The following is a 15,682-nucleotide window of genomic DNA, read 5'->3' as shown; positions in this document are numbered from 1 at the left end:
CTATTTAGATCAAGTAACAATTTGGGGGTTTTGATTAAGACATTTCCCCTGCACTTTAGAATGAGTGCTGCACCCTGGAGGAAAACTATTCAGTAATGCCTCTCGGTTTGATATAGGCATGACTCTTACAATAGGACTGAGAAATCTGTGGTACTTTAGACATATGTATCCTAACTAGATTGACTGACTGTAAAAGCTGTAGTTTGATTATCCAGCAAAACTGTGTGGTACTGCTGTATTCTGTAGGATGTTGTTGTGTCTGTATATGAGCTACAGCTTAGCATAGCTTCAAGAATGGATCTCTTGGAATGGCAATAAATTCAAGATATCACATGATGAAGATACTTATATCAAAGATTGGCATTTTGGTTTTATGGACCTAAGCATGGATTGGGTAAAAGTCATCATGAAATCATAGAGTTTGCAATTCGAAGGAAGGGTAGAAGGGAGTACAGCAAAATAGAGACAATGGATTTCAAGAAGGCGGATTTTGGTAAGCTCAGAGAGCTGATAGGTAAGGTCCCATGGGAATCAAGACTGAGGGGAAAAACAACTGAGGAGAGTTGGCAGTTTTTCAAAGGGACACTATTAAGGGCCCAAAAGCAAGCTATTCCGCTGGGTAGGAAAGATTGAAAATGTGGCAAAAGACCACCTTGGCTTAACCACGAGATCTTCCATGATCTAAAAAATAAAAAGGAGTCATATAAAAAATGGAAACTAGGTCAGATTACAAAGGATGAATATAGGCAAACAACACAGAAATGCAGGGGCAAGATTAGAAAGGCAAAGGCACAAAATGAGCTCAAACTAGCTATGGGAATAAAGGGAAACAAGAAGACTTTTTATCAATACATTAGAAGCAAGAGGAAGACCAAGTACAGGGTAGGCCCACTGCTCAGTGAGGAGGGAGAAACAGTAACAGGAAACTTGGAAATGGCAGAGATGCTTAATGACTTCTTTGTTTCGGTCTTCACTGAGAAGTCTGAAGGAATGTCTAACATAGTGAATGCTTATGGGAAGGGGGTAGGTTTAGAAGAAAAAATAAAAAAAGAACAAGTTAAAAATCACTTAGAAAAGTTAGATGCCTGCAAGTCACCAGGGCCTGATGAAATGCATCCTAGAATACTCAAGGAGCTAATAGAGGAGGTATCTGAGCCTCTAGCTATTATCTTTAGAAAATCATGGGAGATGGGAGAGATTCCAGAGGACTGGAAAAGGGCAAATATAGTGCATCTATAAAAAGGGAAATAAAAACAACCCAGGAAACTACAGACCAGTTAGTTTAACTTCTGTGCCAGGGAAGATAATGGAGCAAGTAATTAAGGAAATCATCTGCAAATACTTGGAAGGTGGTAAGGTGATAGGGAATAGCCAGCATGGATTTGTAAAGAACAAATCGTGTCAAACTAATCTGATAGCTTTCTTTGATAGGATAACGAGTCTTGTGAATAAGGGAGAAGCCGTGGATGTGGTATACCTAGACTTTAGTAAGGCATTTGATATGGTCTCGCATGATATTCTTATTGATAAACTAGGCAGATACAGCTTAGATGGGGCTACCATAAGGTGGGTGCATAACTGGCTGGATAACCGTACTCAGAGAGTTGCTAATGGTTCCCAGTCCTGCTGGAAAGGTATAACAAGTGGGGTTCCGCAGGGGTCTGTTTTGGGTCCAGCTCTGTTCAATATCTTCATCAATGACTTAGATGTTGGCATAGAAAATACACTTATTAAGTTTGCAGATAATACCAAACTGGGAGGGATTGCAACTGCTTTGGAGGACAGGGTCATAATTCAAAATGATCTGGACAAATTGCAGAAATGGTCTGAGGTAAACCGGATGAAGTTTAATAAAGACAAATGCAAAGTGCTCCACTTAGGAAGGAACAATCAGTTTCACACACACGGAATGGGAAGAGACTGTCTAGGAAGGAGTACGGCAGAAAGGGATCTAGGAGTTATAGTGAACCACAAGCTAAATATGAGTCAACAGTGTGATGCTGTTGCAAAAAAAGCAAACGTGATTCTGGGATGCATTAACAGGTGTGTTGTGAGCAAGACACAAGAAGTCATTCTTTCGCTCTACTCTGCGCTGGTTAGGCCTCAACTGGAGTATTGTGTCCAGTTCTGGGCACCACATTTCAAGAAAAATGTGGAGAAATTGGAGAGCGTCCAGAGAAGAGCAACAAGAATGATTAAAGGTCTTGAGAACGTGACCTACGAAGGAAGGCTGAAAGAATTGGGTTTATTTAGTTTGGAAAAGAGAAGACTGAGGGGCATGATAGCAGTTTTCAGGTATCTTAAAAGAGTGTCATCAAGAGGAGGGAGAAAACTTGTTCACCTTAGCCTCTAATGATAGAACAAGAAGCAATTGGCTTAAACTGCAGCAAGAGAGATTTAAGTTGGACATTAGGAAAAAGTTCCTAACTGTCAGGGTGGTTAAACGCTGGAATAAATTGCCTAGGGAGGTTGTGGAATCTCCATCTCTGGAGATATTTAAGAGTAGGTTAGATAAATGTCTATCTGGGATGGTCTAGACAGTATTTGGTCCTGCCATGAGGGCAGGGGACTGGACTCGATGACCTCTCGATGTCCCTTCCAGTCCTAGAGTCTTTGAATCTATAAGGATCTATTGTATTGATAGAAAATGCTTAAATGTCTAGTTCATATTTCTTCTGTAATGCAGGTGTATCCACTAATGGACCAGGTGAGATATCCAGTAAAGATGAAGTAAAAATTGAAGGATTGCATGTGAATGGACCTACAGGTGGTAAGAAAACATCTCTCACAGATCTGGACACAAATGGATATGAAACTGAAAACCTTTCCATTGACCCTAAACTTGCTTATTCAGCTGCAAGAAATGAAAATGATTTTGAAGAAAAAAATGAAAAACCTTCAAAGAGGAGAAGAATCAACAGCAATGGAAAAGAAAGTCCAGGTTCCTCAGAGTATTTTCAAGAAGCAATATCACATGGGAAGTTTGAAGAACTAGAGACTTTGGATGATTGAATATGTGAACTGATTTTATTCCTTGGAGTAGATTCTGGGGTGCCTAAAATTTTCAGGGTTGATGGGTTACCTTACAAAGTAAAAGTCCTTGAAACAATCTGAGATTTTTCTTACACCTTTTAGTTGGCTCTGAAGTTCTGGTGTTTTTTCAGACCTGAAATGCAGAACTGGAAGATTTTGTTTCACAGACCTATGGGCTATTACTGTTCTGGCAACATTTAGGTATTTTAAGTTGTTTGAGAAATGAATCCATAAACCTGTTTATATGGTAAACACATTTCCTGCTTAATTTATTAAGGAAATTTCTATTATACATATTCTTCAAATTGTTTGTAGCTATAGTTCTACTGTACAAATTATATTTTTTAAAGAGGAGAGCTGATTCAAATTTAAATTGTCACCAGTAGTTAATGTGAAATTTTAGAATTCCAAGACACAATGGAGAAGCTGGTGTAGATTTTCAGTCTAGCTGAAGAGAAGCGGTATACAATTAAGGAACTCCTATGAATCCTGAAAGTTATGAGCACGATTATTTTTATATATAGAAGTTTTTAAAAAATAAACCAAGTCAGGTTTGTATATGTAAAATTGTTGACATCAATGATGTCTTCCATATTCTTATCTGGGCTAAAGAAATACGTTCTGTATTTTTCCAGATTTCTTTGTAGCCTTTGAAAGATTTTTACAGTACTTATGTCTTGATTGAGCTGTCCTTTCTTAAAACAAAAGCTTGTATAATTTTCTTAACTTGTACAATTGGTAAACTTTTATGAGAAAATAGATATTCTGAGTCTTGTCAGCTTCATTTTATTTTACTAAAGTTTTTCTTAAAAAAAAAAAAACACTAAAAACAAATTTAAGTGTTTATGTAGTTATTACCAAGTCATGTTTTTTCTCAGAAAACTGTAAACCATTAAAATTGTTAAAGGTTAAAATTGGATGGTTAAAGCAGTCACATAATTATGAGAATCTGACTTCTCAAATTTCTAAGGACAAATAGTGATTTTGAGAATTTTGGAGTTAAGCATGATGCTTTTATTGCACAAATGTTCTTGCTTTTATTATACATTTTCAAATTTTATTTTTGAGGTAAGACACACAACTTAATTTCAGCCAAATCCTTAAATATGTTTAAACTTGGTTAGCCAAGTTCAGGCATTAGATTTTTCATTGATGATTTTTAATAATCTTGTGCATTTCAGTGACCACAGAAGGGGTAGGAAATGGGTCAAGTGATTCTGGTTGTGTAAGTTAGGAATTTAAGGCACAGCTGGCTACTGTGGGCCTGATCTTGCATCTGTGTGAACCATTGGGATTCATATTATTGACTACTTCAGGTGCAGAAGCAGAATCTATGTACATAGTTGGCACAGCATGTATGTAAACATATATACATGTAAGAGGCAGTAGTAAGTGTTGGTATCTATTTTAAGAGATGGTGCTAGAAAGAAAAACCTGTATCAAGGTAGGGGGATGCTAAATCTGTTCTTTCTAGCTTTCCCAGTAAATGTTTGAAATTTTGTTGAGGTGGGAGGTTATGTCTATGAAGTACAAAGTTTACAGTACTAGTGCTTTTTAGCCACAGCTACACAAAATAGTGTAAAGAAACTCGGAAGAAACATTGCCCTGATTGTCTAATTTATAAACTGTTGTCTTCTACTTCTGTGGTTTTACAAATATACTTTTACCTTTTTTTTAAACTTGGTTATGTCTGCTGGTCTTCAAAAGTTTTTATATACATCTTCAGACCTTTACTTTGAAAATTATGGTCATGTGATTTCAAACTAATTTAATTATCACATTGACTTACAAAAACACAACTCCTCCCTCCCACCAGTTTTTTTGCTTTTCACAAATGATCATGAGGCACAGTTAGATACACTGAGCCAAATTCAGACCTGGTGTAACTCCACTGACGTAATTAGGCTGGGCGTGAAATTAGCCCATTTTTCTCAGATGTTCTAAGAGATCCCTTTAATGAGTTCAGCCGACATTAGGGCCTTGACATTAATCTAACTAAAACTAGATAGCAGTTTATACAGAGAGACATAATCAAGAGAGCGTTTAATGTATAGCCTGCATTAATCTTGTGGAGTGATTGTTTTAGGAGGAAGTAATTGTCAATTTTAAAATTTGGTTTAACAGAAATCCAAAGTATCAAGTCTTATATCAAAGATGGTATTTAGAAAGTTTCAGAATGAAGGTAGTGCAGTGCTTCTAAAAATCTTTACATCTTTAATCAGAATCCTATTTTCAATGTATTATTTGTATGCATTTTTGTTTGCAAGTTGAAATACTTGCAAAAACATTTTATAGGGGAGTTTATAAGTAAATTGTCTCAGGCTTATGTGTAAAATATGGCACTGTGTACATTTTCAGAAATGTTGATTTGTTTTTAATCTTTTTATGGTATGCCTAAAGAGATCTGACATTCCATAATCATATAATATGTAATGCTCAGCTATTCTTAAAGAAGTATTTAATTATAATTTGCATTGTGTTTTATACAATATTTGGTTCATGTTCTTCAAAATGCAGCCACTATAATTTGATAAGTCATTGCACTACTAGTACTATTTAAAATTCTAGTAATATAGTAACTTTGATTCATTTTAGAAACATTCAGCACAGTTTGGAACCAAGGAGTATTTCAACCAGCTTCCAAACTGCATTGAAAAGACAGCAGCTTATGTGTAACACTTAGTATATTTTTCAAGCACTGTCATGATGTATCCAGCTGGATCAGGTGTCCTGGTTCATGAAGTGCTTTAAAAGTGCAGCCTGAATCAAAAATTCAGTTCAACAGAACAGACTTTTGTTGGGCTTTATAAAGGATTTAAAGCGATATTTTGAAAAAAAAAAAATTTACAAATTAGTTTTTATACATTTTTTTCACGCATAGTAATTTTGCACTATTAGTAATTCCCTTGTCCTTTCCCCATTCCGTGTCTGCAATTCTGGAAAAGCTTATTAAAATATTTTTTTAAATGGATTGTCTTTGTATACAATTATTGACGTATTTAAATTCAGACCAGAACTTGTAATTGAGTGAATAGCTGTGCTTCTGAAGTACATGCAAGTGTATAGTCATGTCTTACAGGGGAGTTGGTAGCATTTCCATAGGGAAGATTGTGAAAAAGATTGTGATTGTGAAATTCCCTCTACTTTCCAGTTTGATTGAGTTTAGTCTCCAAATTTTAGACTCACTTCTGTGAACAACTGAATTTTCTTTGTGTTTCCTAATTGTTGCAGAGGAAACAGCTGAGAAAGGTACCTTCTCAAATTTTACCTTTTTCCCCTCTCATTTTCTAGCTATGTAACCAGAAACTCCAGACTTCTCTCATACTAGGTTATTTCCCTAATTTGTGATTATCTAATTGGGCTACACTGTGAACCAACAAACTTGTGCAGTTACATCAGCTACTTCTTTCCCAATGCCTTCTGCCTTCCTGACTTACTAGTTCCTTCAGAGACCACAGAGTGCCAAGCAGGGCTGTGAGGGGTGGGCTCTGAGAGAAATGTGGGAGGGCAGACAAGTTGGTGGGGCTTTGAGGGGTGAGAGAGATTTAGTGAGGGATGTGCAGAGGGACGGAGGAGGAACAGGAGTCCGGGGAACCTGGGATTGGGGGTGAGGGGCCTTGGTTCTACAGAGAGCTGCTCCAGCTCTGGTTACCATACAGCAGCACAGGGTGAGCAGGGTCTCTGCACCAAGGCATTGGCATATTAAGGGCTCCCCACTAAGATTCTCCTTCCTCCATGGTGGAGGTATCAAGTACAGATGCCTTAGCCCAGAGGAACTGCTTTTCCCACCTGCATCCTAGGCTATCAGCTCAACTGCAGTTCCCCTTTCACAGGCCCCTTGTTCACCTTCCCTCAGTCCCCACAACATGCCTACCAAACCTCCTAAAATCCAGCTAGCCCCACACAGGGCTGCCTACTCTTGAAGCTCGTGGTCAGAGAGGGAGGCCTGAGATGCAAGGAGCCCAGTGTCTGTCTCCTGCCTTGAAACGCCGGGCAGCAGTGTGTCTGCACTTGGTTATCTGAATATTAAGGGTTCTCATAGTGCTGCTGACCATGGCTTTGGAGGACCAAGATGGCCATGCTAGGGAAGTCCTGCCAACCACTGCTGCCTCTGTGTAGAGGCATTGGGTGCCCTCCCTGATTATGGGGTCCATATTCCCTGAGGAAAATCAGCAGGAAAGATGGTGAGTGACTGTATGGGAAGGTTGAAGAAGAAGTGGGGATTGAGATAGGGAGGCCTGGAGTGTGAGGGAAGTGCTCTGCTCTGACATGGGGTCTTGGATATAAAATGGAATTTTGATCACATGCTCTGCCTGTTTCACTGCAAGCTGCTTGCCTGACCTCAGCCCATGGCTCCAGACTTCCATCCCATTTCAATAAGGAATATGGAAATTGATTCATGTTCTTTCAACTATGATCTGTACAGAGGGGTTAGAAAAATAAATTAATATGAGTGTAATTTGAATGGCATAAACTTGATGGCTTGTGTTAATGCTAGGGCCATTGGTGCCTATTTCCATACACACAAATTGCTGTACAGCTAACAAGGTGTGCTGCTGACCCATCAGCTATGCCAGCAAAATTATTTCAATCACTACGAATGTGTTTTCCTTAAGAGCTGGGCTGAAAAAAGAGCATTTTAAAACATAGCCTCAGTTTTGTTCTTTAGAGAAACATAAGCCTCAGGTCGATCACCAGTTTTAAATGTAGTTTGTGTATTGACTAGCAGAGTTCCTTAATTACTGTATTTACAGCTGGGCTGTTACAGAAGTATACACCATACATTGCAAAAATCTTAGGCCATGTCTACGCTACAGAGTTAAGTCAACTTAAGTTACATCCTTGATTATAAACCACTGTAATTACATTGCTTGTGCCTATTCACACAACACTCCTTGTGTCAGTGGAGCATGTCCAGGGTGCTCGAGCACTGACAGAGCAGTGCACCATGGGTAGCTATCCCACTGCAAATCACCACCCTCTGCTTCTAGGCGTTCTGGGAATGGATTGCAATACATTGAGGGGTGGGCTCACTGACCCATGATGCAGTTTTCTCAGTCTCATCATTCCATAAGCTTCTGACTACATTTTGTGGCATTTTCAACTGCCTCTAAACTATGTACCTGCTGTCTCTGCCTGAAAGCATAGATCCTGCACTGCTCTCCAGCCTTCTGCTGAGTGTTATAAACAGAACCTGTTGTTCCAACTGCAGCACAATCTGAGCATCTCTCTTTGGTCCTCCATAAGCTTTATCATTTGCTCTTGCCCCTCTATTACCCGGTTCTGCCTGTCTCCTTTCCTGAGTGTCCATTCTGAGTTTTTAATTTCTCTCTCTCCACACTGTGTTCAATATCTGCATGATCAGACAATTGCAGCACTTCTTGGAACACGTCTCCTTACTCCTCGTTCACTTCCTTATCTGACCTGGAGTTGCTCCGCTGGTGTGCGGGAGCTGGCCCTCATCTGCAGAAGCAAAAGACACAATACAGTGTCAGTACTGTGAGTGCACTCAGTCTTGAATCATACAAGTTATACGCCTCACTTTTCCTTGGCAAGCACATAGCCCAGCCAGAGCACTAAGCACGGGGAGTGTGGCCCAGAGGAAGGTGCAAGATGGGACAAAGGGTCTGGGTGGTTTCAGAAAGGGATCACAACAAGTGCCTAGGGACACTATTCTGAATACTAGGACCATTTTCCACAGGTGGGGAAAGCTGTTATTGCAGTACTGAAAGATGCACCTCCCACATGCGTGTGGCTTTCGACTGGCTCTGTATGCTGCTTGCCTGTGTACTGCTTTGGTTCCTGCAGAAGTAATTGCTGATTGATGCAGCAAAGTTTCCTACAATGGGAAGAAACAAAGCAGCTCTCCTAAGCAACCTCAGCAGAGGAACTGCAGGAACATTTCCTAGAGAGCTCTAGGGATAATTCCTGGGAGATTCACAGTGTGTATTAACCAACTTTTCCGCAAGGCCCCCACCAGGTAGCTACACAGCAATGAGAAGCAGATGCAAACAGTACCTAGTGTTAATTTCTCTCTCTTCTCCCGTGTGTCCTATGTAACAAAATAAAGGACATCTATGTTACGGTGTACTAGTATCAAAGCAAAATAAGTACTTACCAGAGCTCCCCTCTCCTGCTTCCAGTGCACCAGAGCTAGAGTACTGGGACTGGCTAGACCTCTTGGGAGTTAAAAAGAGGTCCTGGATCCCCACGCCACTGGATGACCCTGTTGCCTGTCCCACCTCCTCCTCCAACTCAATCTCCTTATCCACTACTTCGGCCTTGGGACTGACTCCACTGGCTACTGCCTCCAGTCCTCCCGAAGTATCCATGGGACTCTTGGCAGTGGAGGTGAGGTTGCAACTGAGGATGGCGTGCAGCTCCTTGTAAAAGTGCATGTCTTCAGTGCTGCTGTGAACTCTCCAGGCTGAGCAAACACGAAGTGGCATTTCAAAATTTCTCAGTGCTTCAAAGGGGGAGGAGGTCATGCCTGTGTTCCTGGCTGTAGGGAAAACTGCTAGCCAGAGTAGTCATGGTCAGAATTGTGGGACACTTCCTGAAGGCCACTTAGGACGACATAAGCAAGCGCAGCATCTATACTGACACTGCATCACACTACCTTGTTTGCAAAAAGCCCTATGTGGCTCATTGAGGTGGTTTTATTATGTCGGCAGAGCAAGAGTTTTAAATCAGTGGGAGGAATCTTCCAGGGTGCAGTTTTGTTGACCAAACTGTTTAGTATATACCACAGCAGTTATTGATTTACCAGTAGCCACTGCCCAAAAATTCCCAGCATCTGTTTTCCACATTAGCAGCATGTCCCAGACACTGAATAGAGATTGAGCACCAGCATCTGGCTCCTTAGTGACTCAAGGTTGTTTAAATATATATATATATTTAAAAATCGACATGCATATTTATTATTTGTACTAGAGTAGCACTAGGGACCCCCACCAAGAACAGGGCTTCATGGCGCTAAGCTCTGTTCAAACACATTTTAAGAGAGACCCTACTGCAACTATTTCACACTCTAAATCAAAGTGCAAGATGGGAAATAGAGGCACAACAGTGTGAAGGGACTTGTCCTACCTCATGGAGCAGGTCAGTGATACAGGTGGGACAGAACCAAGGTCTGAGTCCCAGTGGTGCTTTGATCATGTCAGATCTCTAAGTGAAGCAAGATCAGGCATATAGCAAAGGGCTCCAAGAAAACGAGGCTGCTGCAGGAGTTCTGGCAATTCCTTAAGTGAAGCTTCTCTGAAGCAATGAACTAGTGACCCCTGTGGGGAGACACCATGCTGTGGTCTTTCAAATGTGATGAAAAAATAGTGATTGTAACCACTTTAGCATTAGCTTTCCCACATTATTTTGCAAGAGTAGAGGTGTTAACTTCAGTGTCCTGGCCCCCTTCCAGTGAGGTAATAAAATTCTCCCCATATAGTTCCCACCTGCTGTTTCAGTTGAATTAGGTCAACTTTGCTTCTTGTCATTGTAGATCTGTTGTGTGCACATTGCACTACACAGGTGTTTGAAGTACACTGTCTTTGTAACTGAAAGTATTCTATAAAAGCTATTGTATGAACTTTAGAAGACAAGCAGAGAACTTAAATAATCATTCAGTATAGCTGAGGCAAGTGACTGCTTCTGGTAAGCAGCTGTCTGGATTTAGGGATTTGTCTTCTCTCAAAGATTATTGGGCTGTGGTAGTAAGTGAACAGCTGACAGAGCCTTTTTCACTCCATCAGTAACTTCTGCTGTTCTCTTCTGGTAGTGAGACAGCATGAACTGGGATGTCAGCAGCACTGGGGAAAGTACAGCATTATAATCTAAACTACGTGACACTATATAATCCTACAGAAACCTCATAAATTGAGATTTAAACCCAGGACCTCTCTACTAAAAAGTATTAGCATCTACTGCTTGAGCTAGAGGATCAAGTCATAGAATCACAGAATATCAGGGTTGGAAGGGACCTCAGGAAGTCATCTAGTCCAACCCCCTGCTCAAAGCAGTACCAATCCCCAGACCGATTTTTGCCCGATTCCTAAATAGTTCCCTCAAGGATTGAGCTCACAGCGCTGAGTTTAGCAGGCTCAAACCACTGAGCTATCCCTCCCCTCATTAGTGTGTAAGGCAGTGGTTCCCAAACAGGGGTTTGTGAACCGCTGGGGGTTGCCAAATGTTACAGGAGGTTCTCAGGAAAACATTTCTCTAATGGTGGACAGAGCTGGACTTCCAGAGCTAAGCAGATCAATGCAAGCATATCTATCACACTGAGCGGACTTAACCTTCAAGACTCCTTATAAGAAATGGAAAGGGAGGTGGGTATCTTCTGCTGTTTTTAAAATTAAATAGGGAGCTAGTATTGTTTTTAAAATTATTATAAAGAACTAGTTTAAGCTATGTTGTAAAAGTGCATTGTTTGCCTGGACTACTCAAGACCCGAATGTTTGTGTAGGAGGAATTCTTTGAGTTGGCTTCTTAAATACACTGCTACCTCGATATACCCCCACCCAATACAACACTGATTTGGATAGAATGCAGTAAAGCAGTGCTCTGGGGCGGGGCGGGTCTGGGCTGTGCATTCCAGTGGATCAAAACAAGTTCAGTATAACACAGTTTCACCTATAATGCGATAAGATTCTTTGGCTCCCACGGACAGCGTTATTTCGAGGTAGAGGTGTCCATGCTGTTTCACATCTGATACTCCTTGTCTTATAACAGGCTTATTCAAAGTGATACAAGCTACAAAAGTGAGATCTTAGAAGAGTGTTGCCTTTTTTTAATGTAATAAAAATACTTTAATAATAAATAATAGTGTGTAATAAGCATGTCAAAAACAAATTTTATATTTCCAAGATCACCGCTTTTATAATTTATACTCAGGAAAGGAGAAAATCTCTGGAGATATTCATTTTTAGGAGGGGGTTCGCGAGACTTGACATTTTAGTGAAAGGGGTTCACAGGTTGTTAAAGTTTAGGAACCACTGGTAGAGAGGAGGGATAGCTCAGTGGTTTGAGCACCAGCCTCCTAAACCCAGGGTTAAGAGTTCAATCTTTGAGGGGGCCACTTAGGGATCTGGGGCAAAAATCTGTCTGGGGAATCGGGCTTCCTTTGAGTAGGGGGTGGAACTAGATCAGAGGTCTCAAACTCAAATGACCATGAGGACTAGTGTGTTGGCCTGAGGGCTGCATCATTGACACTCTGACCTTGCTGCTGGCCCTGCCCCCACTCTATCCCTTCCATGAGGCCCTGTTCCTCCTCCTCCCCGCAGTGGTTTTAATAAAATATATACACTCAGTAAAGCCCGCCACTCCACTCCTGCTCTGCCTCTTGCAGGTTTGTAGAAATTGTAGTGGTACCCAGAACCTGCCCCCCAAACTTGGCCCCCCACCTGCTTAAGGCTCTGGGAGGGAGTTTGGATGGGGGAAGAGGGTCTGGGGTGCATGCTCTGGGATGGAGTTTGGAGATAGGAGGGGGTGCAGGGGTGAGGGCTGAGGGATTTGGGGCATTGGAGAGGCTCAGCGGAAGGGCAACCTGCCCTGGCCCTAGTGAGTGAGGCACTAAGACCCTGCAGCAGTAGGTGATGCCAGTGGGAGCTGCAGGCTCCAGGCAGTGAGGGGGCAGCAAGTGAGCCCAGGGGACACTCGGGGGGAGGTGTGTGGGGGCGGCAGGCAGGGCCAGGGGAGACACCCAGCCCCAAACATTGGGGAGCAGCATGTCGGGAGCTTAGCTGCCATATAAAATAACTTGGGGGGGGCAGGGGTGAGGGAAGTTTGGTGGCAAAAGGAAGTAACGGGGCAGGCCACGTGTTTGAGACCCTTGGACTAGATGATCTCCTGCGGTCCCTTCCAACCCAGATATTCTATAAGGCTTAGCTAACTCAATCTCTTCTGTGGTTCAGCCACTAGAGGACACAGAGACCCACACTGTATTAATATGCATGACACCTTCTCCTTCATGCTGAACTTCAGCAACTCAACTGGCAACCTTAAAAATACTAGATCAATTAGAATAAAACAAATTGTCACAATCTTTCAAGAAAAAAGTATTTATTTAAAGCCCGTACAAAAATACAAAGGCACATAAAATTCTTTTGCTGTCACCTGACTTACAGATATAAAGCCTGCAGTACATTCAAATGAAAAATGTTACCCTTTTAACACTAAAATGGTCACTTTGTAAATAGAATCTATGTAGAAAAATATTTATAGTAAGATTAACAGCATAGAAAATATACTATTGTATCAATTTTGTTCACCTTCCCAGTGTGTATAATACTGTCTTGCCATTGGCACTAAAAGGTGCACATTTACAAGCAAAATAAGCTTTAAGAATATTTTACAGGACAATAAATCTAACCAGTAGATTTAAAAGTAAAAGAATGGTAAAAGTTCTCAGTACCAAACATCCTGACCCAAATGCCTCTGTACAGCAGATGACAAATAAGTGACTTGAAAATATTCCAGTTTTTAAGCTTCTGATGAGAAGTCGTCGTCTTGGCTAAAAAAAACTCCTTTAAGAGCAGCAGCACAGAATTCTCAGCCCAAGGAGAAGGGGCACTATGGTGTCTATCAACCACCTTTGCTCCCTCCCTATACTAGACAGGCCCCTGGTGTAATTTAGACACCCCTGGAAGCTTGACTAAAATACAGTAATCTCTCAGGGCTGCCCGCGGACTACAGCATCTGCAGCAATCTTTATGATCCTGGTGTCACTGCCTGGCAAATCCCTACATTCACCACACCTACCATTGGCATACCGCCTATACCAGGACTTGTGAAAGGGTCCCCAAAAAGCAGCCTTATGACTATCTTCCTCCATGCCTGCCCTGGAGGATTCCTCTAACAACTGGAACTGGGGATTTTATGGCCCTATAACTCAGCATAAAAGGGCCAGAGAGGAGTTTGGATTTCTCCCATGGTCGTTAGATATAAAGGGTTTTAGAAGAAGTAATTTCTGAGCTGGTCCATCAGCTGAATAAAGAAAGTATGAAATTGAAATATTGGAATATTTTTTCAAGTTTTAAAAAAAATCACTTCCATGATGTTTAATTTAGATTTATAGTTATCTAATTTCCCCCCTCACAAGCAGGTTGTCATAAACAGATAAGTAAGAGTTAATAGAATAGAAGTACTTCATATCTCTTTTGCCTGTAAAGATCAGTGAGCCTGGCTGTCACCTGACCAGAGGACCAATCAGGGGACAGGATACTTTCAAATCTTGAGGGAGGGAAGTTTTTGTGTGTGCTGTTAGATTTTGGTTGTTGTTCTCTCTGGGTTCTGAGAGTGACCAGACGTGCAACCAGGTTTCTCTCCAATCTCCCTGATACAGGTTCTTATAGATTCGAAATAGTAAGTACAAGGTGATACGGCGAGTTAGGCTTATGTTTGTTTTCTTTATTTGCAAATGTGTATTTGGCTGGAAGGAGTTCAAAGTTGTATTTGGCTGCGAGGAGTTCAAAGTTGTACTTGTATACTTAGGCTGGGTGGGTATTCCCAGGGTCTATAGCTGAAAGACCCATCTTAAATTTACAAAGATAATTTTTACTGTTTTTTTTCTTTCTTTAATTAAAAGCTTTTCTTGTTTAAGAACCTGATTGTTTTTTTATTCTGGTGAGACCCCAGGGGACTGGGTCTGGATTCACCAGGGAATTGGTGGGGAGAAAGGAGGGAAGGGGGAGAGAAAGGTTAATTTCTCTCTGTGTTAGGATTACTTTCTCTCTCTCTCTCAGGGAGAGTCTGGGAGGGGGAGAGAGAAGAAGAGGGGAAGGTGAATTTTCCTCTCTGTTTTAAGATTCAAGGAGTTTGAATCACAGTGATCTTCCAGGGTAACCCAGGGAGGGGAAGCCTGGGAGAGGCAATGGTGAGGGAAAGGGTTTACTTTCCTTGTGTTAAGATCCAGAGGAACTGGGTCTTGGGGGTCCCCAGGCAAGGTTTTGGGGGGACTAGAGTGTACCAGGCACTGGAATTCCTGGTTGGTGGCAGCGCTACAAGTACTAAGCTGGTAATTGAGCTTGGAGGAATTCATGCTGGTACCCCATCTTTTGGACGCTAAGGTTCAGAGTGGGGAATTGTACCATGACACAGGTACAATTTCATTCTACCAAATTTAAAATCTACATGTTTAAAAGGAAAATAATTTATAATTAGAAGTACATGATCCAGTAACAACCATAAACAAGACTCCCAAGAAAGTGGAAGAAACGGAAGTGTCTTACATCCTTTTGCATACTGTGTATAGCTGACAATGTTACTCTGCAGAAGCAGCTTCTCCAGATTTGATCATAATTAAGGCTCTTACATTGCAGATTCCCAGACATACAAAGATCCAGGATGAATCTTTTCAATTTTACAATACAATCAACTAGTTCAACTAGCCTGTGCCAGCTAACAACTCATTGTGAAGAATGATGAGCAACATTTATGATGGGGGAAGAGTGTACAGAACAGCAGTGAATTAGCAGACCCCACATTTATGCTCATTCAGCATATAAAAAGAACTAACTAAATCCATTCATAACCCCAGATCACACCAATTAAAATGGAGATTCTTCACCTAAATATGCAAAGGTGCAAATAAAAAAAATTTACCCATTCAGCTCCAAACCCAAAATAATTCTTCCAGTATCGTGTGGTATGACAAATA

General features: G+C 41.2%; 1 protein-coding gene across 3 annotated transcripts in view; it reads left to right on the top strand.

Moving 5' to 3' along the window:
* MIER1 (MIER1 transcriptional regulator) overlaps positions 1-6,004 on the top strand; it is a 57,870-nt gene extending 51,866 nt beyond the window's left edge. For all 3 annotated transcript variants that reach the window (XM_030571778.1, XM_030571777.1, XM_030571776.1), the window contains one exon: positions 2,687-6,004. In XM_030571778.1, coding sequence (XP_030427638.1) covers positions 2,687-3,012 — 326 coding nt within the window. In that variant the 3' untranslated portion in view covers positions 3,013-6,004. The remainder of the gene's footprint in view (positions 1-2,686) is intronic.
* Positions 6,005-15,682: the final 9,678 nt, after the last annotated feature.

The sequence above is a fragment of the Gopherus evgoodei genome, chromosome 8, assembly GCF_007399415.2.
Source record: "Gopherus evgoodei ecotype Sinaloan lineage chromosome 8, rGopEvg1_v1.p, whole genome shotgun sequence".
In the NCBI taxonomy this organism is placed as follows: domain Eukaryota; kingdom Metazoa; phylum Chordata; order Testudines; family Testudinidae; genus Gopherus; species Gopherus evgoodei.
This window is presented reverse-complemented; position numbering and strand designations above follow the sequence as displayed.